Genomic DNA, 25,329 nt, shown 5'->3' on the forward strand with positions numbered 1-25,329 from the left:
GGAAGGCTAACCAAACACTGCGTTTTATTCAAAAAATGTGTGTGAAATCTTATGGGACGTAACTGCTAAGGTCATCAGTCCCTAAGCTTACACACTACTTAAACTAAATTATCCTAAGGACAAACACACACACCTATGCCCGAGGGAGGACTCGAACCTCCGCCGGGACCAGCCACACAGTCCACGACTGCAGCGCCTTAGACCTCTCGACTAATCCCGAGAGGCTGCGTTTTATCGGCAGGACACTTAGAAAATGTAGCAGGTCTACTAAGGAGACTGCCTACACTACGCTTGTTCGTCCTCTTTTAGAATACTTCTGCGCGGTGTGGGATCATTACCAGATAGGACTGACGGAGTACATCGAAAGAGTTAAAAGAAAGGCAGCACGTTTTTTATTATCGCGAAATATGGGTGAGAGTGTCACAGAAATGATACAGGATTTGGGATGGGCATCATTAAAAGAAAGGCGTTTTTCGTTGCGACTGAATCTTCTCACGAAATTGCAATCACCAATATTCTCCTGCGAATGCGAAAATATTTTGTTGACGCCGACCTACATGAGGAGGAACGATCACCAAGATAAAATAATGGAAATCAGAGCTTGTACGGAAAGGTATAGGTGTTCATTCTTTCCGCGCGCTATACGAGATTCGAATAATAGAGAATTTTGAAGGTGGTTCGAAAAACCCTCTGCCAAGCACATAATTGTGATTTGTAGAGTATCGATGTAGATGCAGATGTAGATGAAGACAAACTCAATAGTATTCCGGAAGGCACCTGCCAATGGATGTCGCCACTATTCAGTTGATAGAGAAGTTATGCAGGGTCTAAATAAACTATTGTGTAAGTCCAACATGAACGGGTCCTACAGTGCGTAAGCAGGAACAGCGCCTATAGGAGATGTATCTTTGCAGGGGACGTGGCGTCGCAGGCGTCTTTCCCCGGCGCTCTGCTGCCCCCGACCGCCTCCGCCGCCGCCGCAGCCGCCGCCGCCGCCCTCCTTCCGCCCCCGCTGGGGTCGGCCTTCCCTCTGCTGCCCATCCCGCTGCCTCTGCTGCGCGACCACGCGCCTGCCACAGGTTTGTTCCCATTCACCTGTGTTCACGTTACATTACTTTTACTCAGCGTCATTAGTTTTACTTACACTACTGGACATTAAAATTGCTACACCAAGAAGAAATGCAGATGATAAACGGGTATTCATTGGACAGATATATTATACTACAACTGACATGTGGTTACATTTTCACACAATTTGGGTGCATAGATCCTGAGAAATTTGCGCCCAGAACAACCACCTCTGGCCCTAATAACGGCCTTCATACGCCTGGGCATTGAGTCAAACAGAACTTGGATGGCGTGTACAGGTACAGCTGCCCACGCAGCTTCAACACGGTGCCACAGTTCATCAGAAGTAGTGACTGGCGTATTGTGACGAGCCAGTTGCTCTGCCACCATTGACCAGACGTTTTCAATTGGTGAGAGATTTGAAGAATGTGCTGGGCAGGGCAGCAGTCGAATATTTCCTGTATCCACAAAGGCCCGTACAGGACCTGAAACATGCGGACGTGCATTATCTTGCTGAAATGTAGGGTTTCGCAGGGATCGAATGAATGGTAGAGCCACGGGTCGTAACACATCTGAAATGTAACGTCCACTGTTCAAATTGCCGTCAATACTAACAAGAGGTGACCGAGACGTGTAACCAATGGCACCCCATACCATCACGCCAGGTGATACGCCAGTATGGCGATGACGAATACACGCTTCCAATGTGCGTTCACCGCGATGTCGCCAAACATGGATGCGTCCAGCATGATGCTGTAAACAGAACCTGGATTCATCCGAAAAAATGACGTTTTGCCATTCGTGCACCCAGGTTCGTTGTTGAGTACACCATCACAGGCGCTCCTGTGTGTGATGCAGCGTGAAGGGTAACCGCAGCCATGGTCTCCGAGCTGATAGTCCATGCTGCTGCAAACGTCGTCGAACTGTTCATACGGATGGTTGTTGTCGTGCAAACGTCCCCATCTGTTGACTCAGGGATCGGGACGTGGCTGCACGATCCGTTACAGCCATGATAATAAGATGCCTGTCACCTCGACTGCTAGTGATACGAGGAGGTTGGGATCCAGCATGGCGTTCCGTATTTCCGTCCTGAACCAACCAATTCCATATTCTGCTAGCACTCATTGGATCTCGACCAACGCGAGCAGCAATGTCGCGATACGATAAACCGCAATCGCGATAGGCTACAATCCTATCTTTAACAGAGTTGGACACGCATTTCTCCTCTTTACACGTGATATCTCAACAACGTTTCACCGGGCGACGCCGGTCAACTACTGTTTGTGTATGAGAAATCGGTTGTAAACTTTCCTCATGTCAGCATGTTGTAGGTGTCGCCACCGGCGCCAACCTGGTGTGAATGCTCTGAAAAGCTAAACATTTGCATATCACAGCATCTTCTTCGTGTCGGTTAAATTTCGCGTCTGTAGCACGTCATCTTTGTGGTGTAGCATTTTTAATGGCCAGTAGTGTAGTTATTATTTCTTGATTTATTTAATGTGGCAACATAGGGGCTATCAAACCCTTTCCTAATCTCACCGGAGAATTCTACATATTTTACATTAAATATATTACCACAAGCATCTTATACTACATTTATAAATTAAACAGCACAATAGTACAAGTTAAAAAACACACATTCACAGTTAATATTCGTTCATAATATGTACAACAATAAACAGAAATCGTGGGGAAATAGTGTTTATTATTAGCGCTAGCAGCAAAGGTCATGAGTCAGGGGAGAGGAAGAAGGAGAGAACCCGTAACGTGATAACACATAACTACTGAAGATCGAAGAAATTGGAGTGACTCACATAGAGATCGAAGTAGAGAAGCATAACAGGGAAGAAGATAGGAGCATTGCTTTTGGTGGTTGATGACGGGAAAATTGGCCACAAACGTTAATTTTTGAGCAAACGTTATTAGGGTGTCCGAAAGAAGTGCTTTAGCTTCGCAACAGGACATTTAATTGTGCGCTGAGTGCAGGGCGGCTTCTTCCGGAGGCGGACGGTGAAGTAGTTTGCGAATTTTTTTCGTAATACTAAAGGGTGGTCATAAAGTGTCAATCCATTTCTGTGGTAATGCGAGCCCATTATTTTTTCACGATAATAAATAAGAATTCTTATGAAATAAAAAACGTCTGGCTGTTGTTAATGTGCGACTGCGAGATTTTTCCTATCTGGACGCGTAACAGGTTTTCACCTGGAAATTTCAAAAAGAAGCAGCAACAAGAGCAAACATATTGCTACGTAGTAACCAATAAGTTCCAAAGAACTGGAAACGCTATCGATGAATCACGCGCAGGGAGGCTTCTGTAATCATTTAACCAACAAGTTAGACGTACTAAAATAATCGATTAGAAAGTTTGACACTTAAACTAAAGAAAAATGTGTACCACAATCAGGTAGCCCACAAATTACACCACAGAGATATCGCGGCTAGACAAGCTGCGTGTCACGATTTGAGAAGAGCTGGACGCAACGAACACCTTATGCATCTTTCTTTCCAGAGATGTTTGTCTGTGCAGCTGGAGGTAAAAAGGTTCCTTCTCTTGTTACTATTAACCTTTGCCTAGTAGACTCTTCTTACAACAGCCTTCTTTGATCTTCTTTCTGACGTAATTTTACTTCCTAGGTAGGTGAAAGAGTCGACGGTCTCCAGATGCCCATTGTCAAGTGAGCATGGAGCAACAGAGTTTTGTCTACTCATCACTAAGGCTTTTGTTTTAGCTTTATTGATCTTGATGTTATAGGAAGAGCTGATCGTGGTTTCCATCTAGGCCAGCATCGCTTATGATTATTCCACACTTAACACTGTGTTATCATCTGCAAATCTCGACATGTCTATTTCCTTATCACGGACTTTAATTCCACCTCTAGCTCTTGGTTTCTCTTTGACTTCACCTATTGCCTTCCGAATATGTCCATAGACTACTACATAAGTAAGAGCTTGTGTTTCGATTATGATGGTACTACAGTTGTTTAATCTCTGATGCCAGGTGCTGGCTGAGGAGCTTACGAAATAAACATAGTGTATGGTAGCCCCGTGAATTGTCTGGCTACAACTACTGTCACTGGTCTCTTGAATCAGTCAGTGCTTTGCTATGAACAGCTTTTAGTTTAACTTCTTTTTCCAGTTACATGTCATGGCAGCATTACGTTACAAGTAGAAGGTGGATAACCCAAATGTGGGATGAACTGAATGTTCGATATCATCAATCGACTTTAGCCGATGACATTGTTACAATCTGCGAAATGCAACATGAAAAATTATCTCGTATACTGTGTCAGGCAAATCCAACACCTTCCATGAAAACCCTGACATGATAAGCAAATCCAGTAGTATGTCACATAGCTCCGAATAAATCATGACATTAAATTAACCAAAGTAATACGAGTAACGAGTGAGCAAACGGAATACCACAGACTAACACAAGAATGCCTAAATGCATGTCGTACCTTCCCACCGTGAGACCGACGCAGTTCCGAGGGGAGAAACGACAACAGAAGCCGAGAGCAGAACCGTGTTAAGCTAGAAGGCCCTACGACAAGGGACGGACTGGACACCCACGTCGCCAGCTAACCACTAGGGCTCACCACCCGCAAGTTTTAGCGTGAGACTTTTTCGCGTGTCTGTTACAATAGGACCACCCCCCAGCCCATGTTAAAAGGTAGAGCCCTCCAGAAGAACAGTATAGATCTTACGATAACGCTAAAAGGACCACACCAGATGCACGTTTTAGCGTGAGACTTTTTCGCGTCTCTGTTACGTTGAAAACTTTAAAAACATTGTCCCACTACGAAAAGTATAACGTTTCTCATTGTATAGACAGAATTTTTGTAGGCGGAGCTTAAGGTTAACATTGAGACCCTGATTGGTCAGATGAAAACACAGCCAGATAGTTTTTCTACACCAACTTCGGTAAATTGTAGTAAGGAGAAGTTAGGAGAGAGTGAGTTCCGAGACGGCGAGCTGGATGGCTGCTGCGCCGGTCGCCGCTCCCCTGACGAACACCGACAAGGTAATGAACACACGCGATGCCGCATAACAGGGCATAAAGCTTCACTCAGAACTGCAGAAGTCTCATCTGTTACACCCCCTTTTTGCGTAATACTAGTGTCGATCGGTTGTAGAACTTGGAAACCCATTCAGGGAATATTCGTTCACATTTTTGTTGAACGCAGTTGGTTTTTACCATCCTGTATTAAAACATTTCCTTTTATCAATAGTGCAATTTATAAACGATGTTTTGTGAGTAGAATAATATTTCCAATGGGATACTTAACTGCTTTTTCGACGTTATTTTACCAGCTAACTAAAAATAGGAAAGCCTTGAACCCTTTCCACTAAATTTAGTTAGTATTAAGATTCTTTTACAGGGAGTGCAGTGGAGCTGACGCTGAGATCATTTAGTATTTGGTTATATCATCGCTAGTCTCACTGAACTCTTCTGAATTCTACATGTCATGTGTGGTCTGGCGTCTCCTTACCAGCAACAGGTCCCAGGTTCAAACTAGTCAATTCCCTAAAAAAACACACTCAGAGCGTCGTTGCGCGAATGTGGTAGGGAGACACGATATAGTACAAACAGACACCACCATGAATGTTTAGAAAATGGGGACCCTGCCAGGATGGTAAAATACCATGACCGAAGGTCGACCACATGCCTAACTAGGTCAGAAAAATATCGTGCTGAAAAATTTTCGTAGTAAAAATTTTTTTTTAAGAAAGTTATACACAGCCGAAAAAAGTAGCTGCAGCGATAGATAGTAAAAGTATTCAAGAAAAAGGGAGAATTCTAGCAGAGACAATTGCATAATTAAGTTATGAATTTTGAAAATTGTTAGAATTAAGTTTTCTCTCCAATGCAAGCTCACAGGTGGTGGATACATCTTTGACAAGTTGGTTCTGACCCAACATGTAAGTGAATGGTTTATCAAGTCGTGTGTGCAAAAAGTTTATGAAACGCGTGAGATCGTATGAGCGCATGTTGACGCGAAGTAGGGCTCGTGAATTGCTTTTAAAACATAAAATAAGGGATTCGGAAAGATTAGCAATGGCAGACCGAGACCTTGACCGAATTGAGGTAGAGACCCAGCATAAAAATGGACAGAGAATAGAGGACAGTACAACAGATGATGCAGTATCGCGAGAAATAGGACAGATAACGCACCATAACGAGGATAATGTACGTCAAGGCACAGAAAACCTAGGTCAGCATACGACAGAGGAGCAGGAAAGTAGAGAGACAGTCGATGAGGATTCTAACTTGCGTCTTGAATACATAGAACCCATACTACAAGTAATCAGAGCTCCCTCTTCACAGAGTACAAGGAATGCGAGCAGTAATGTGTCACAGCACTGTTCAATGCAATCGGTTGCGAACCAACAATTGGGCGAAAACACAGAGCGTAGGACGTCGGAAGGAAACGCAATAGGACCCACCAATCTGGCAGAATTATTACAACAAATTACGGAAATCATGACAAGGCAAAATAAAGACATGGCGAACCAAATTCAAATTCAGAATGCAGAAACCACGAGACAAATGCGTGAGATTAAAGAACAAAACAAAAAAATTCAGTTACACCTAAGTCATATTGAAGACGAGGCAAAAGAATCTCGAGAAGTGATAGGAAACTTAATAACAGGTTACAATCAATTGAGAAGAGACATTGACAAGGTACAAGCGGACGTACAAACATTGCGTAATGGCACTGAGGACTAGATCAAAACTTTACGTAACAACACGCAGGGTGAAATCAAGAAACTAGAGAAACAGATAAACGTAATTACTAGACAAGCAGCAGGTACAGTGCGTGAAATTGTTGAAAACAGTGTGTTACACAAACGTATCACAAAAGCAGCGCTGAAAAGATATGATAACCACATAGTCAAAATAGAAGCGCAAACGAAGCGACAATTTCAGAAATTGCGAACAGAGTTGTTGCAAACCATTGAAGAGCGTAGTGAACAGGATCGAACAAGCACAGAGTCTGAAACCACATGCGTATCTGTAACAGCACCGGAAAAAACAAGAAATTAACGAAAATATTACGTATTTGCGATTCTTATCACTGGCGGAAAGTAACATACGTGACAATAGAAAGCTAGGTCGCGAAGAGTACAGTGCAATGCATTCAGCTACGCGTTCACAACCGATGGAAGAAAATTATTGCGTACCACTCCAACGATACTACGCAAGTGTAGGCGAAAGTTACAGTGGACAATATCCAATGGATCTACCACAACCGGAAAGAACGACGGGAGAAATGATCAGAAACAAAAGTGGCGAAGAATTGCGAATTTCATATGGAACTATGACGAAGTACGACAACGATCATTTCCTCACAGTCAGAAAATTTCAACACTTTCGAGAAGGAAACTCATTACATCCACGAACTTTTATTGATCAATTCCGAGTAGGATTACCAGAACACTGGACGCTTGCACACAAATTAGACTTTATATGTGCACACATGTCAGGAAAAGTCGCAGAAACCATGCAGAATGTTGCAGCGACATGCCGATCGTACGAAGATTTCAGAGAGAAGTTTCTCTCACGATATTGGTCCAGCGAAGCACAGAACAGAGTGAAGTACGAATTATTACAGAACCCATATTCTGAAAATTCAGGAGAGAAGAGTCCCGTGAAATTTTTCGAAATAATGGCAAAGAAAAATCAATGCTTAGATGTACCATACAGTGACGGAGAGTTGATTAAATTATGCGCGATGAAGCTACCATTGAAATACCAGCAATCATTAGTAGGTCGCGGAGGCAATGACGTCGAAGCATTTAAAGGTATTCTAAGGGAACTAGAGTTCATATTTTCGGAAGATGACGCAAGAAAAAGACGAAGCGCACGTGAAAACGAAAGCAAAAAGCAGTGGAATCCACAAGACACAGTACGAAGAAACAATAATTACGAACCACGTGATAACTTCGCACCAAGAAACGACAATAGATTTCAACAAAGAACCGGTTAGGGATTTAGAAGAGAGTATGGCAATAACTATAATTCACCCAGGAACGGCAACAACTATTACAGAGGGAATAACGACAACCGGAACTGGTACTGGAGAACCAATAGACCGACAAATTATCAACAAAGAAACCACTATCAACAAGCTGAACAAGAAAAGCGAATACAGATAGAAGAGGTGGAGGTAAAACCACCAAACCCCGATAAACGTTCGAATTGACAGCTAAGTGTCCATGCCAAAGAGAATGACGCACCGACCCAGGACAATTGCAGCACATTGAACAGAGAAGTAAAAATCTTATCACGAGAAGAGAAGAAGGAAGAAACAAATCCGCAGGGACCAGATGAAAACGAAGACAAGAAAATAACAATATCGTGTTGGGACGAAATTAATTGGGAGAATACTGACGAGGAAGATGAATTACCAGAGGCATGCACAACGAGTGTAGGAGGAAATGACGAAGTAATGAGTATTGCAGAGCTATTTGAGATGGAAACCAGGGAAAGCGAATTCAATGAGGATAATGCGCAGTCGACAGACGTTGAAAATAAGTTACGAGTGGGCACACAACCCAACGTATACAATGAAGGAAGTTATGAAGCGATAATTAGAGCATTTAGATGCGATTATGTGGAAGTAGCGACGAAGAAGGAGAAGATAGACGAGGATAAGGAAAAAGTAGAGGATGTAGAAGAAAGTGTAAATGAAGGAAGAAATAGAGAAGAGGAAATAAAAGAGAGAGAAGTAGCAGTCGACGATTATCCTTCAGAAAGTTCGAATTCACAAGGGAAATACCTAAAAAGCCTCATGTATGATTCAGTGGAGGATTCGTTGATGCAAGAAGAAGAAGAACAGAACCAACCCTTTCAAATTCAACCAATTGTGAAGACCATGGTAAAGCATATCTCAGTCAATAGTGTAATTGATAGCGGAAGTGAACTGACTGCGATCTCAAAAAATTTATTCATCCAGTGTAATGCCAATGAGGAATTGCCAGTTCTGAAAACATGTAAGATTCAAGTAAGAGGTCCTATTAGAAACAATGAAGTTACGAGACAAACAAGGTTAACTCTTTCGTGCCAAGGTCAAAAAATCGAAGCCAACTTCGTGATTATACCTAAACTAACTGTAGATTTGATTATAGGTGTAGATTATTTAAATGAGAAACGAGCGATAACAGATATTGGGAAAGGTAGCGTAACATTCGGGAATGTCACACTTCTCTTTGAGCAAAAGCTAAAATTAGAAGAAATACAAGTTATAAACAAACAATTAAGAATTACGCAAGATAAAGAGGATGAAGAATTAGAATGGTATACATAAAAGAAGGAATCGCCTCAACTCATTTTAGAAGTCCATAAAGAAATCGACGAAAAATTACAAGAAATTCACGGTATTTCGGAACACAGTGAAAGAGAATTAGAGGGTATTTTACGAGATAAGACTGGCAGTATTAAACACTTTCAGTACAAGTTTGAAGATTAATTTTATTACTGGTAAATAATCAGCACAATATTTCAAGATTATGTTGCAGATAAGATCGTCAGGAGAAAGAAGAATGAAGAGAGAGGAAGGTGGGAAAAAGGAAGTAGTTTCAATAATAACACCAATAGTACCATAGATTAAGGTGAAGGGATAAAGCATAGATAGTGTAACAGCATGAAATACTAAAATGCTATACACCACGATATTACACAAAAATAAAAAACGAATTTGAGGATTCTTGAGTAGACGTTAAGACTCCAAATATCTTAGAATTGTAACATGGAAAGGGCGCCGAAATTTGTAAAGCTTTTTAAAAGAAGGCGTAAAACAAGAAGGTACTAGACATATGTTAGATGATTATAAGTAAAACTTTTTGTAAGAACCATTGTAAAAACTCCATCAAAGACCAGATGCAACGACCCACAAGTTGCAACGCGAGAAGTATCAAGAAAGAAAAGGACGTAATTAGCAAGACACGATTCCTTCAAAGCAGGAGCGTCGAGAGAAGGGAAAGGACAGCGAGACCAACAGAGTGACCTTGTAGCGAAAGTGGGCATTAAATTTGCCCGCTAGGGGGAATCCTGCTGGGATGGAACACCGAGCCGCACAGTGACAGACCCCTGCTGAGACGCGGCGGGACGGCGTTGGGACGGCGAACGCGGGAAGGGTCTCCTAGCCCGGAATGAACGGAGCGAGCAAAAAACGGCCCGACGAGAAGACCGCTTGGGCAAGCCACCGCTGGCAGAAAAATATGCGTAAAAGTCACACTACTACTATTAAACAGCACGCTGATGCACGAAACTGAAGAAGAACTTCCACAAATTAAAAATGACACGCTGAAACAATTTATCAAACTGTTACTAGGAGGAGAACTTCAAAGCGACTAGTTATCAATAAATATTTCCATATCCTGCCCAGAGAAGAACCAAGAAGCAAGTAAGAAGCAGAGAAAAAGCAGAAAGAACAGAAGTTGAAGATTCGCAAGATTGAGACCAAGAAAGAAGATGGGTGAAGAATAGACGACATTCCTTCCCAAATCCCTATCCTATTGTAAACTAGTCGTCTGCGAAGTATTACAACGACAAACGACCGCATTCAGTGACACATAACGATGACTTTCACGCATACAAAGCCAGTAAACCACGAGATTCTGCACTCACAGCTCCATTCCATTATGAGACCTCCACAACAGCAACACACACTTGCAAAGCCAACAAGGAACGACGAACGAAGCTGTACATCAAATACTTGCACACATCCATCTCGCCCAAGTCTTTCACCTTCGTGCAGAAACATTCGCCAACCTCATGCTTGAACATTCATAGGATTGTGTGAATGTGTGAAATAAAATTATGTGATGTAGGAATTGTGCAAAAGAAATGTGTGAAAAACTAAATAAGTCAAGCACACCAGACAGCTAATAAACTACAAAATAACAGTCATTGACTATGGACTTAAGTAAAAAATAGACTATCGATAAAAGTAAGTCATTAGTTCTGAAATGGACAGTATATAAAGAAACAATATGCCACTTATTTTCTCCCCTGTACCATTTGTTAGGATAATATCCCAATACTTGTGTATGTATGTTTCTTTGTCAAAGCAATTCTTGGAAATAATTCTTATTTGTTAGTGTAACAATGTTGAAATGAGTGTCTAGCAACAAAAACATTTTACTTGCACATGTTATTTAGAAAATGTGTTAGGAATAGATACTTAATTACTACATTTATAAAAACAATATTTCTAAGAAAATCGATGTGAAAGACTCCTCACTTTCGATAACAAGCTTCTTAAAAAAAAAAAACACTTCACACTTAAATAAAGAAAGAAAATAATTAAAAATTAATAATAAAATAAAATATTCTTCTCTTGTCATTTTTAATTATAATGAGGAAGAATATAAAAATATAAATTAGTAATACAAACTAGCATAGAACTGAATAATGTGGCCGAACAGTATGCAACAAAATTTAGATAAATTAGAAAATTTTTGACTGACTTAGACAACGATTCAATCATTGCCTAAATTCAGTGCAAAAAATTAAGTTCGAAGGGTGGTCATATGTAAGGTGTCAGGCAAACCCAACACCTTCCATGAAAACCCTGATATGATAAGCAAATCCAGTATTATGTCACATAGCTCCGAATAAATCATGACATTAAATTAACCAAAGTAATACGAGTAACGAGTGAGCAAATGGAATACCACAGACTAACACAAGAATGCCTAAATGCATGTCGTACCTTCCCACCGTGAGACTGACGCAGTTCCGAGGGGAGAAGCGAGGACAGAACCTGAGAGCAGAACCGTGTTAAGCTAGAAGGCCCTACGATAAGGGACGGACTGACACCCACGTCGCCAGCTAGCCACTAGGGCCACACAACCCGCACGTTTTAGCGTGAGACTTTTTCGCGTCTCTGTTACGTCAAGGAGCACCCCCCAACCCATGTTAAAAGCTAGAGCCCTCCAGAAAAACAGTATAGATCTTACGATAACACAAAAAGGGCCACTACCACCCGCAAGTTTTAGCGTGAGACTTTTTCGCGTGTCTGCTACATTAGCACCACCCCCCCAGCGCATGTTAAAAGATAGAGCCCTCCAGAAGAACAGTATAGATCTTACGATAACGCTAAAAGGACCACACCAGATGCACGTTTTAGCGTGAGACTTTTTCGCGTCTCTGTTACGTTGAAAACTTTAAAAACATTGTCCCACTACGAAAAGTATAACGTTTCTCATTGTATAGACAGAATTTTTGTAGGCGGAGCTTAAGGTTAACATTGAGACCCTGATTGGTCAGATGAAAACACAGCCAGATAGTTTTTCTACACCAACTTCGGTACATTGTAGTAAGGAGAAGTTAGGAGAGAGTTAGTTCCGAGACGGCGAGCTGGATGGCTGCTGCGCCGGTCGCCGCTCCCCTGACGAACACCGACAAGGTAATGAACACACGCGATGCCGCATAACAGGGCATAAAGCTTCACTCAGAACTGCAGAAGTCTCATCTGTTACACCCTCTTTTTGCGCAATACTACTGTCGATCGTCAATTAAAGCTCATGGTATTCACATTTGCCACTTGAAGTAAAAATCTGAAACGCGATGATTTTTCTGTTATATAGTTATTGAGAAGCCACATCAGCCACTGTAATTTACGACAAGTTAGATAAGTAATTAAAGATAATTGAGGGTCACTGTAGACCATTTTGATAGTTTTCTCTTTTGTGAAACTTAAATTAAACCTAGATTATAGATGTGATATGGCATGGGTCATCCTTCGATCGGTTGTAGAACTTGGAAACCCATTCAGGGAATATTCGTTCACATTTTTGTTGAACGCAGTTGGTTTTTACCATCCTGTATTAAAACATTTCCTTTTATCAATAGTGCAATTTATAAACGATGTTTTGTGAGTAGAATAATATTTCCAATGGGATACTTAACTGCTTTTTCGACGTTATTTTACCAGCTAACTAAAAATAGGAAAGCCTTGAACCCTTTCCACTAAATTTAGTTAGTATTAAGATTCTTTTACAGGGAGTGCAGTGGAGCTGACGCTGAGATCATTTAGTATTTGGTTATATCATCGCTAGTCTCACTGAACTCTTCTGAATTCTACATGTCATGTGTGGTCTGGCGTCTCCTTACCAGCAACAGGTCCCAGGTTCAAACTAGTCAATTCCCTAAAAAAACACGTTCAGAGCGTCGTTGCGCGAAAGTGGTAGGGAGACACGATATAGTACAAACAGACACCACCATGAATGTTTAGAATATGACTTTACAGAAACAATTCAGAAACTTTCTCTCCTAAATAAGGCCAACGTTATTTTCTGTGTGAAAGCGCGCTGCAGAATAAACGGAAACGAAGTAGATACATTGGGCAAGTAAGCTGCGTACACTCGTTTAGTGAAATAAGATAAAATGCTACCTGACCGTCTCCTACATACTACACTGAAGAGCCAAAGAAACTTGTACGCTCGCCTAATATCGTGTAGGGCCCCCTTGAGAACGCAGAAGCGCCGCAACACGACGTGGAATGAACTCGACTAAAGTCTGAAGTAATGCTGGAGAAAACTGACACCATGAATCCTGCAGGACTCTCTATAAAGCCGTAAGAGTACGACTGGGTGGAGATCTCTTCTGAACAGCACGTTGCAAGGCATCCCAGATATGCCCAATAATGTTCATGTCGCCGGCCGCGGCGGTCTCGCGGTTCTAGGCGCGCAGTCCGGAACCGTGCGACTGCTACGGTCGCAGGTTCGAATCCTGCCTCGGGCATGGATGTGTGTGATGTCCTTAGGTTAGTTAGGTTTAAGTAGTTCTAAGTTCTAGGGGACTAATGACCACAGCAGTTGAGTCCCATAGTGCTCACAGCCATTTGAACCATTTTTGAATGTTCATGTCTGGGGAGTTTGGTGGCCACTGGAAGTGTTTAAACTCAGATGAGCCACTCTGTAGCCATTCTGGACTTGTGGGTAGTCGCATTGTCCTGCTGGAATGCATAATGGACATGAATGGAGGCAGGTGATCAGATAGGATGCTTGCATACGTGTAACCTGTCAGAGTCATGTACAGACGCATCAGGGGTCCTATATCTCTCCAACTGCACACGCCCCACACCATTACAGAGCTTCCACCAGCTTGAAGAGTCCCCTGCTGACATGCAGGGTTCATGGATTCACGAGGTTGTCTCCACACCCGTACACGTCCATCCATTCGATACAATTTGAAACGAGACTCGTCCGACGAGGCAACATGTTTTCAGCCGTCAACAGTCCACTGCGGGTGTTGAAGGGCCCAGCCGTGGCGTATAGCTTTATGCTGTGAAGACATCAAGGATACACGAGCGGCCTTCAGCTCTGAAAGCCCATATCGACGAAGTTTCGTTGAATGGTTCGCATGCTGACTCATGTTGATGGCCCAGCACTTAAATCTGCAGCAATTTGTAGAAGGGTTGCACTTCTCTCACGTTGAACGATTCTCTTCAGTCGTTGGTCTCGTTCTTGCAGGATCTTTCACCGGCAGCAGCTATGTCGGAGATTTGGTTTTTTACCGGATTCATTATATTACACTCGTGAAATGGTCATACGGGACCACCACCTCGGAGATGCTGTGTCCCATCACCCGTGCGCCGACTATAACACCACGTTCAAACTTATTTAAATCTTGATAAGCTGACATTGTAGCAGCAGTAACCGATCTAACAAAATGCGCCAGACACTTCTTGTCTTATTTTGGCGTTGCTGGCCGCACCGCTGTATTCTGCCTGTTTACATATTTCTGTATCTGAATACGCATCCCTATACCAGTTTCTTTTTGGTGCTTCAGTGTATAAGCACTACAATCAGAGCACGTTAAAACTAAAACTTACAACGGTCATAGGAAATTAAAGGGAGAGCTATGCTGGAACTGTGCGTAATCTGCCAGCATGTTCTTGGTATCAAAATTGAAAATACCGTAGAAATTATATAGTGACAGTGGCATGCCTCCGATCTAATAATTGGAGATTACGGCATCATCGTACCCCCTCAACATAATCGTTCTTCTTCATGTGAATGCAGCACTGGGGAAGCTGATGATCACATTTTCTTCAGCTGAGGCAGAAGATATCAAGGAACCACGATACTAATGCAGCCTGTGATGTCCTCTGGCAGTGCATTACCAACGGTCATTCAGACTCTTTTAGCGACAGACGACCCAAAACTGTGTAAATTCCTATATGGTTTTGTAGCAGAAGATCATATCAGATCTATAGGAAAAGCTACTTCTTCAATTCTTTTTTTTTTTTTTTTTTTTTTTTTTTTTTTTTTTTTTTTTTTTTTTTTGCGTTGCAGTCTAGTAGATGTGTAATAATGCTTTGTGTTATCTGCTCCCCTTTTATATTAATGAATGTGATTCAATTTCCTTAGGTCATTGACATAATTTCAAGACAGATGATGCAACTGATAATTGCTGTTTAATGGCACATGTATTGCATGTTTCCTCTTAACGATTGCACCCTGTTAATACACTTACTCTTAGGAAATCATTCTTAGGCTGGCTGTATGGGTAGTGTCTAAATGCATTAATAAATTAGAAAACAAAAGGACATTATTTCAAAATGGTGACCAGTGACATCATCAGTTCCCAAGGCGCTAAACATATACATCAGAATATGTAAATTCTCAATAATAAATATTGGAGCTACTGGAAAATTAGGGATTTTGTGCTGGGGCAAGCTAAAAATCTAAAATAACAAACACAAAATCACGAAAAAATGAATACATCGAAACAACCTGAGAAACACGATTCAACGGTCGGTTTCAAAGACGCAATAAAAAAACACAAAATTTGCGGGAACCAATAACAGCTGGTATCTAAAACAGCACTTGACCAATCTACGTTAAATGAAGAGGCCGATGCCAATACAGCTAACCAAAAGGCAATAGAACTACAAAAAGCTATATCAATACAGATAGCAAAAATCGCGGAAATTAACGAAATACGATATCGAAAACGTCACTTGACCTATATTAGCAAACTGAAAAGGCCGGATCCAACACAGAAAGCCGAAAAAAGACAGCAAGCAGAAACAGCGGTTAGGTTAAAAAAAAATGGTTCAAATGGCTCTGAGCACTATGGTACTTAACAGCTGTGGTCATCAGTCCCCTAGAACTTAGAACTACTTAAACCTAACTAACCTAAGGACATCACACACATCCACGCCCGAGGCAGGAGTCGAACCTGCGACCGTAGCAGTCGCACGGTTCCGGACTGCGCGCAGCGGTTAGGTATCGAAAATATTGTTTATTATACCACTCTGAACTGTGTTGACCGCTCCCAACTCAACTAATTCTGGTACATCTCAGTACATTACTTCCCATTATCAGTATTAATTCCGTAGTCGTCGAACTACCAGCTTTCTTATTTCAGTGATATTAGTGTTATTATTTACTGAATCGTTTTAATTTCATTGCGTTGCAGGTTCGCTCTTACAAGAAAAAAAAAAGTGTCGAGAGGAAGATGTATTCATAATAAAATTCCAAGTTCACAGAAATTGTAATCACTGTTTATTTCTCTTACTAGGACAGCCAAAATAATGTTTAAGCTCTGACGTTATTCGCCAAAGCACCACAATGTCACGGCTAAAAGCAGACGGGTGGTACGGAAGACTGAACACGACTCAAAACATGGATGTATTTATGCACTAAAACCAACAAAATTATGCTATAAAATTCCATAAAATATCCACTACAGTGTGGGAGATATGCACAAATGGCGTTTCACGTACGGCACCAGAGCTGTGTTTGGCGTTGAACAGGAAAATCAATACTGGGGACGCAGGTTTTGACCACCATACACGCTCCGTCGCGTTCTTCGCCCTTTGGCAGGTGGCGTATCATTTTTAGCCGGATTAGATTAGTTAGGAGTGACCTTGCAAAGAAGAAAGAGGAAATCGTTACGTCATCTTCGCATTTCAGACTGGTGTGTGTCAGTAGCATTGCTCACAGCACTGTGCACAAACTCGTACTGAAACCTTACACAGTAGCGGTAGTACATAGACGGAACAATTCAGATATTGTTGCACAACGTCAGCATTGGAGCCTGTGCATCGCAGAGAGGTTTATCCAAAAATTGGATGGTTCCTATCAATAAAAAAACCTCGTAATATCATGACAGACTTATCAGCATTATCCTATATGAAATGGACGTACGTATGTTCGCCAGTCCGAAGACTGATTTGATGCAGCTCTCCGTGTTTCTCTATCCTGGTGCAAGACTCCTCATCTCCGAATAACTACTGCAACGTAGATCCTTCTGAACCTGTTTTCTGTATTCACTTCTTGGTTTCTCTCTTTGATTTTTACCCCCCACACTTCCCTCCAACACTTCGTCTCAGAATGTGCCTTATCAACCGATCCCTTCTTCTAGCCAGGATGTGCCACAGATTTCTTTTCTCCTCAGTTCTATTCAGTACCTCCTCATTAGTTACGTGGTCTACCCGCCTAGTCTTCAGCATTCTTCTGCAGCACCACATTTCAAAAGCTTCTGTTCTTTTCTTGTCTAAACCGTTTATCGTCCATGTTTCACTTCCATACATGGCTACGCTCAGTACAAATACTTTCAGGAAAGACTTCCTAACATTTCAACCTTTACTCGACACTCAAAAATATCTCTTCTTTAGAGTCGCCTTTCTTGCCATTACCAGTCTGCATTGTATATCCTCCCTACTTCGACCATCATCAGTTATTTTGCTTCCCAAATAGCAAAATTCATCCACTACTTTCAGAGTCTCCTTTCCTAAACTAATTCCCTCAGCTTCACCTGATTTAATTCGGCTACATTTCACTATCCCTTGTTTTGATTTTCTTCATCTTGTATCAACCTTTCAAGGCAATGTCCATTTGGTTCAACTGCTCTTCAAAGTCCTTTGCTGTCTCTGACAAAATTACAATGTCAGCGGCAAACGTCAAAGTTTATTCCTTCTCCAAATTTTTCTTTGATTACCCTTACAGCTTGCGCAATGCACAGGTTAAATAACGTCGGGGATTGGATACAACCCTGTCTCACTCCTTTCTCAACCATTGCTTCCTTTTCATGCCCTCGACTGCCATCTGGTAGAACCAACATTTCATTCCCCGTATTTTACCCCTGCTACCTTGAGTCTACAAACGCTATAAACGTAGGTTTGCCTTTGCTTAACCTCTCTTCTAAGAGATGTTTGGAAATTATTTCGAGCGGTTAGTTCATGAGCCCACGCGAATAGTAAATGGTTGTGAAAACACATTTGACCTCTTAGCAACAAATAATCCTGAACTAATAACGAGCATGAAAACGGATACAGGGGTTAGTGAACACAGGGTTGTCGTAGCGAAACTGAATATTGTAACCCCCAAATCCTCCAAAAATAAACGAAAAATATGCCTATTCTGAAAATCAGATGAAAATTCACTTCACGTTTTCTGAGAGATGATCTCCACTCCTTCCAAATTAATAATGTAAGTGTAGACCAGATGTGGCTCGAATTCAGAGAAATAATATCGGCAGCAATTGAGAGATTTATACCAAGTAAATTAACAAAGGACGGAGCTGATCCTCCTTGGTACACACAACGGGCGAGAACACTGTTGAAGAAACAACGAAACAAACATCTCAAATTTAAACAGACGCAAAATCCTCAAGATTAGCGGTCTTTTACAGAAGCTCGAAATTTAGAGGGGACTTCAATGCGAGATGCTTATAACAGTTTCCACAGCGAAACTTTGTCTCGAAACCAGGCAGAAAATCCAAAGAGATTCTGGTCGTATGTGAAGTATGTTACCGGAAAGAAACAATCAGTGCCTTCTCTGTGCTATAGCAATGGAGATACTATCGAATACAGTGCTACCAAAGCAGAATTACTAAACACAGCCTTCCGAAGTGCCTTCATAAAAGAGGACGAAGTAAATATTCCAGAATTCGAATCAATAACAGCTGCCAACATGAGTAACATAAAAGTAAATACCCTCGGAATAATGAAGCAACTTAAATCACTTAATAAAAGCAAGTCTTCTGGTCCAGACTGTATACTAATTAGGTTCCTTTCAGAGTATGCTGGAAAGTAGCACAGGTCACACCAATATTCAAGAAAGGTAGTAGGAGTATTCCACTTAATTACAGGCCCATATCGTTAGCGTCGATATGTAGCAAGATTTTAAAACATATATTGTGTTCGAACATTATGAACTACCGCGAAGAAAACGGTCTATTGACACACAGTCGACATAGGTTTAGAAAACATCGTTCTTGTGAAACACAACTAGCTATCTATTCGCATGAAGTTTTGAGTGCTATTGACAAGGGATTTCAGATCGATTCCGTGTTCCTGGATTTCCGGAAGGCTTTCGACATTGTACCACACAAGCGGCTTGTATTGAAATTGCGTACTTATGGTATAACGTCTCAGTTATGGGACTGGATTTGTGATTTCCTGTCAGAGAGGTCACAGTTCGTAGTAATTGATGCAAAGTCGTCGAGTAAAACGGAAGTGATTTCTGGCGTTCCCCAATGTAGTGTTATAAACCCTTTTCCGTTCCTTATCTCTATACGTGGGTTATTCGTAAAGTAAGGAACGATCGGTCGCGAAATGGATACCACAGCGAAAATCCGATGAACTTTTGCACAGGTGTGTTGGGCAGTCTCTCTCTAGTATGCCCGTCGATTGCGTTACGTTGGGACATAGGGAGCACATAAACTTACCTGGAACAATAGTGTCTCGCACCAAGTACGAGGGTCTGGTGAGAAATTTCGCCTGAAGCTATGCAGCCAACATTACATAACTGCCGTGCGTTTTCTTCTTAAAGATAATTCTCAGCCACATTCTGCAGGAGCAATGAAGATGCTCCTGCATCCTTTTCAATCGGAAATGTCTGATTACCCACAAGACAGCCCGTAATTGTCTCCGTCTGAGTTTCAACTCTGCTCCATGAACCGCTGGCTATGAAGACAACATTTTGGCACAGACCTGTAGGCCAACTTAGAGAATTGGCAGAAAGCAATGGCGGCTGCCTTCTGTAACGAGGGTATTGGAAAGTTGGTACAACGCTACCACAAACGTCTACGTCGGATCGGCGACTACGGAGATAAGTAGCTGGAAGTTGTAGCTAACTGTTGCAAATAAAACAGTTTTGATTTCCACTGTGGTTTTCACTTCGCGACCTACCGCTCCTTACTTTCCGAATAGCCCTTGTAAACGATTTGGGAGACAATCTGAACAGCCCTCTTAAGTTGTTTGCAGGTGACGCTGTCGTTTATCGACTGAAAAAGTCATCAGAAGATCAAATGAAATTGAAAAACCATTTAGAAAAGTTATCTGAATGGTGTGAACATTGGTAGTTGACACTAAATAGCGAAAAGCGTGAAGTCATCCACATGAGTGCTTAAAGGGAATTCGTTATCTTCGGTTACACGATAAACCAGTCAAATCTAAAGGCCGTAAATTCAACTAAATATCTAGGTATTACAGTTACGAACAACTTAAATTGGACGGAAAACATAGAATATGTTGTGGGGGAAGGCTAAGCAAATACAAATACTGCGTTTTATTGGCAGGACACGTAGAAAGTGTAACAGATCTACTAAGGAGACTGCCTACACTACGCTTGTCCGCCCTCTTTTAGAATACTGCTGCGCGGTGTGGGATCATTACCAGCTAGGACTGACGGAGTACATCGAAAAAGCTCAAAGAAGGGCAGCACGTTTTGTACCATTGCGAAATAGGGGAGAGAGAGTCACTGAAATGATACAGGATTTGGGGTGGGCATCATTAAAAGAAAGGCGTTTTTCGTTGCCACGGAATCTTCTCACGAAATTCCAATCATCAATTTTCTCCTTGGAATGCGAAAATGTTTTGTTGACATCGACCTACATAGGTCTTGAATTGTAGCAAGTGGTCTCCAAGTAGTCGAACATGTAGAGGACCCAGTTCTTTCCATGTAAACACAGTACTCACCATTATGGAGCTATCACCAGCTTGTTGACAACAGGGGTGTATGCCTTAGCGGCGTCTGCGCCTCACTCGAATCCTATCGTCAGCGCTTAGCAACTGACATCGGGACGCATCAGACCAGGCCACGGTTTTCCAGTCCTCTAGCGTCTATCCGATATGATCACGAGCCCAGGAGAGGCGCTGCAGGCGATGCGCTGTTAGCAAAGGCACTCCCCCCTCTGCTGCCATAGCCCATTATCGCCATATTTTGCTGCACTGTCCCAAGGAATACGTTCGTCGTACGTCCTACATTGATTTCTGCGGTTATTTCACGCAGTGTTGCTTGTCTGACAACTCTACGCAAACGCCGCTGCTCTCAGTCGTTAAGCGAAGGCCGTCGGCCGTTGCGTTTCCATGGTGAGAGGTAGTGCCTGAAATTTGGTATTCTCAGCACACTCTTGCCACTGTGGATCTCGAAATACTGAAATCCGTAACTCTGAAATGGAATGTACCATACGTCTAGCTCCAACTTCCGTGTTCAAAGTTTTTTAATTCCTGTCGTGCGGTCATCATCACGTCGAAAGTCTTTTCACGTGAATCATCTGAGGACAAATGACAACTCCTCCAATACACTGTCCTTATATCCCTGTGTAAGCGATACTGCCGTGATCTGTATATGTGCATATCGCTGTCCCACAATTTTTGTCATCTTAACGTACTTTGTATATGTATTTGTTTAGTGATGTGTAATTGCCGTACGATTAATAACAATAATAATTCCACCTTTCGTTTGACCTAGGACTGTGAACATTCTCAACAGCTACGCTACTGGCCATTAAAATTGCTACACCAAGGAAAAAAGCAGATGATAAACGCGTATTCATTGGACAAATATATCATAATAGAACTGACATGTGATTACTTTTTCACGCAATTTGGGTGATTAGATCCTGAGAAATCAGTACCCAGAACAACGACCTCTGGCCGTAATACCGGCCTTGATACGCCTGTGCATTGAGTCAAACAGAGCTTGGATGGCGTGTACAGGTACAGCTGCCCATGCAGCTTCAACACGATACCACAGTTCAACAAGAGTAGTGACTGGCGTATTGTGACGAGCCAGTTGCCTTGCCACCATTGACCAGACGTTTTCAATTGGTGCGATCTGGAGAATGTGCTGGCCAGGGCAGCAGTCGAAAATTTTCTGTATCCATAAAGGCCCGTACAGGACCTGCAACATGCGGTCGTGCATTATCGTGCTGAAATGCAGGGTTTCGCAGGATCGAATGAATGGTAGAGCCACGGGTCGTAAAACATCTAAAGTGTAACGTCCACTGTTCAAAGTGCCGTCAATGCGAACAAGAGGTGACCGAGACGTGTAACCAATGGCACCCCATACCATCACGCCAGGTGATACGCCAGTATGGCGATGACGAATACACGCTTCCAATGTGCGTTCACCGCGATGTCGCCAAATGCGGATGCGTCCAGCATGATGCTGTAAACAGAGCCTGGATTCATCAGAAAAAATGACGTTTTGCCATTCGTGCACCCAGGTTCGTCGTTGAGTACCCCAATCCCAGGCGTCGTCGAACTGTTCATGCAGATAGTTGTTGTCTTGCAGACTTCCCCAGCTGTTGACTCAGGGATCGAGACGTGGCTGCGCGATCCGTTACAGCCACGCGGATAAGATGCCTGTCATCTCGACTGCTAGTGATACGAGGCCGTTGGGATCCAGCACGGCTTTCCGTGTTACCCTCCTGAACCCACCGATTCCATACTCTGCTAACAGTCATTGGATCTCGACTTACGCGAGCAGCAATGTCGCGATACGATAAACCGCAATCGCGATAGGCTACAATCCGACCTTTATCAAAGTCGGAAACGTGATGGTACGCATTTCTCCTCCTTACACGAGGCATCAGAACAACGTTCCACCAGGCAACACCGGTCAACTGCTGTTTGTGTATGAGAAATCGGTTGGAAACGTTCCTCATGTCAGCACGTTGTAGGTGTCGCCACCGGCTACAACCTTGTGTGAATGCTCTACAAAGCTAATCACTTGCATATCACAGCATCTTCTCCCTGTCGGCTAAATTTCGCGTCTGTAGCACGTCATCTTCGTGGTGTAGCAATTTTAATGGCCAGTGGTGTTGTTCTCCGAATCGCAGCATGGCAGAGCGTGTCGCTGTGTTGCAGGCGACAAGCCGTGGCCAGCGCTGCTGCCGCGGTCGCTGGGCCCCGCGGTGGGCGGCGTGGGCGTCGGGGTGGCGGTGGGGGTGGGCGGCGCACCCCGCAGGCCCCGCAGCGAGAAGCGGCCCATCCCGGACGACCAGAAGGACGAGAAGTACTTCGAGCGCCGCAAGAGGAACAACCAGGCCGCCAAGAAGTCGCGCGACGCGCGCAAGGTCCGCGAGGACCAGGTACGCCACTGCCTCTCTCTCTCTCTCTCTCTCTCTCTCTCTCTCTCTCTCTCTCTCTCTCTCCTCTCCTCTCCCCCTTCCTCTCTCTGTTTCCCTCTTCTCTGTCTCTATCTATCTCTCCCCTACTTCTGCAAACATACGTGTCCGGGAAGAGGGAGGGGATGGTGGCGGCGTGAGGGATCACAAAATATGCACGTTTTATGCAGTACAAAATTCCTATGCATTTCTACCGACGATTTCGTGGGGGTCCACTAAACCGCAGACTTAGTCTTGCCTAGCGAGACGGTAAATACAATGGCTTTAGCAACCTCTGTGTAATTTGGCTTTAAAAACATACCCACTGTCCACTTCACTACATGGGGTGTTCACTGAAATATCTCGAAAAGTACACACCGGTACCAAATAATTTATAACTAAAATCTGTTGGTCTCGAAGGGGGACATCCAGTAATAGCAAACCCATTTTAATTTTCACCGGCCGCTGCGACCGAGCTGTTCTGGGCGCTTCAGTCCGGAACCGCGCTGCTCCTACGGTCGCATGGATATCTGTGATGTCTTTAGGTTAGTTAGATTTAAGTAGTTCTAAGTCTAGGGGACTGATGACCTCAGATGTTAAGTCCCATAGTGCTTAGAACCATTTGAACCATTCTTTGATTTTTCAGATTACAGCACCATCCGTCGTGAAATATATTAGACGAAATTGATGAATTTTCCTGTAGAGTCCGAATCTGAAATAAAAAATAGAGGTTCCCATTTAAAATTTCGAGGTTAACCCCCCCCCACTCCCCCCAACCTTTGCCTGTGTGAGAGTGTTGGGGAGGGGGGGGGGGGTTAACCTCGAAATTTTAAATGGGAACCTCTATTTTTTATTTCAGATTCGGACTCTACAGGAAAATTCATCAATTTCGTCTAATATATTTCACGACAGATGGTGCTGTAATCTGAAAAATCAAAGAATGGTTCAAATGGTTCTAAGCACTATGGGACTTAACATCTGAGGTCATCAGTCCCCTAGACTTAGAACTACTTAAATCTAACTGACCTAAAGACATCACAGATATCCATGCGACCGTAGGAGCAGCGCGGTTCCGGACTGAAGCGCCTAGAACAGCTCGGTCGCAGCGGCCCCCGAAAAATCAAAATGGGTTGAAAATCGTAGGTTTCAAAATGCTACCAAACAGCACCTCCACGCTACTAAGGTAGGACAGGTAATTGTCTGATAACTTTTAACGGGAAATCCCTTTCTCAACGTTCTATTTGAAGAATGGATCAACATGCGTATTGAAGTTGAAAGTCAAACATTTGAACACTTACTGTAACTGGGACAAAACATTCCGATACCTGAAAGGCAAAGGGACTCACATAAATAAAACACCCATTGTGAACACAAAACTAAAACGCCTACGTTGTTGTTCACGAGTAACGCTAAACGTAGTTTCTGAGTTAGTTTTAAAGGAGTCAATGAGGTTTTTTCTTTTTTTTCCGCACTGCACTGCCTTTTATGATAAGCCGTAGTTCGCTACACGGTCACAATGGCGCGTCGAGCAATCCCCTTTTCATTTTGTCGGAGGAATACAACACTGAGAATGCGTTTCCCCATTAAAAGCTATGAAATAGTTGCCTGCACTATCCTCGCAGGATGGTGGTGGTGGTGGTGGTGGTGGTGGGGGGGGGGGGGGTTAATTCAAGTGCCATTGGGAAGCTTTTTGAAATGCGATTTTGTACCCATTTTTATTTGACAAAACTTGTGGTTTTTTTTCCTTAGAATCGGAATTTGCAATTAAAATGGGAGTCTCCATTTAAGATCTTAAAGTTGCCCCGTCTCCCTCCCCCATACAAACAAACACGAGATGAGCTATGGGGTCATGCTTGGTATCACCGGATGTCCCCCTCCGATACAAACAAATTTTAATTATAAAT

General features: G+C 42.8%; 1 protein-coding gene across 1 annotated transcript in view; it reads left to right on the plus strand.

The window, feature by feature from the left end:
* The first annotated feature begins 854 nt into the window (after positions 1-854).
* The window catches only part of LOC126339797 (CCAAT/enhancer-binding protein alpha), a 45,987-nt gene continuing 21,512 nt past the window's right edge, over positions 855-25,329 (plus strand). Inside the window, exons 1-3 of the mRNA XM_050001666.1 lie at positions 855-870; positions 915-1,079; positions 23,187-23,410. Of these exons, the coding sequence (XP_049857623.1) occupies positions 855-870; positions 915-1,079; positions 23,187-23,410 (405 nt within the window). The remainder of the gene's footprint in view (positions 871-914; positions 1,080-23,186; positions 23,411-25,329) is intronic.

Source organism: Schistocerca gregaria, chromosome 1 (assembly GCF_023897955.1).
Source record: "Schistocerca gregaria isolate iqSchGreg1 chromosome 1, iqSchGreg1.2, whole genome shotgun sequence".
In the NCBI taxonomy this organism is placed as follows: domain Eukaryota; kingdom Metazoa; phylum Arthropoda; class Insecta; order Orthoptera; family Acrididae; genus Schistocerca; species Schistocerca gregaria.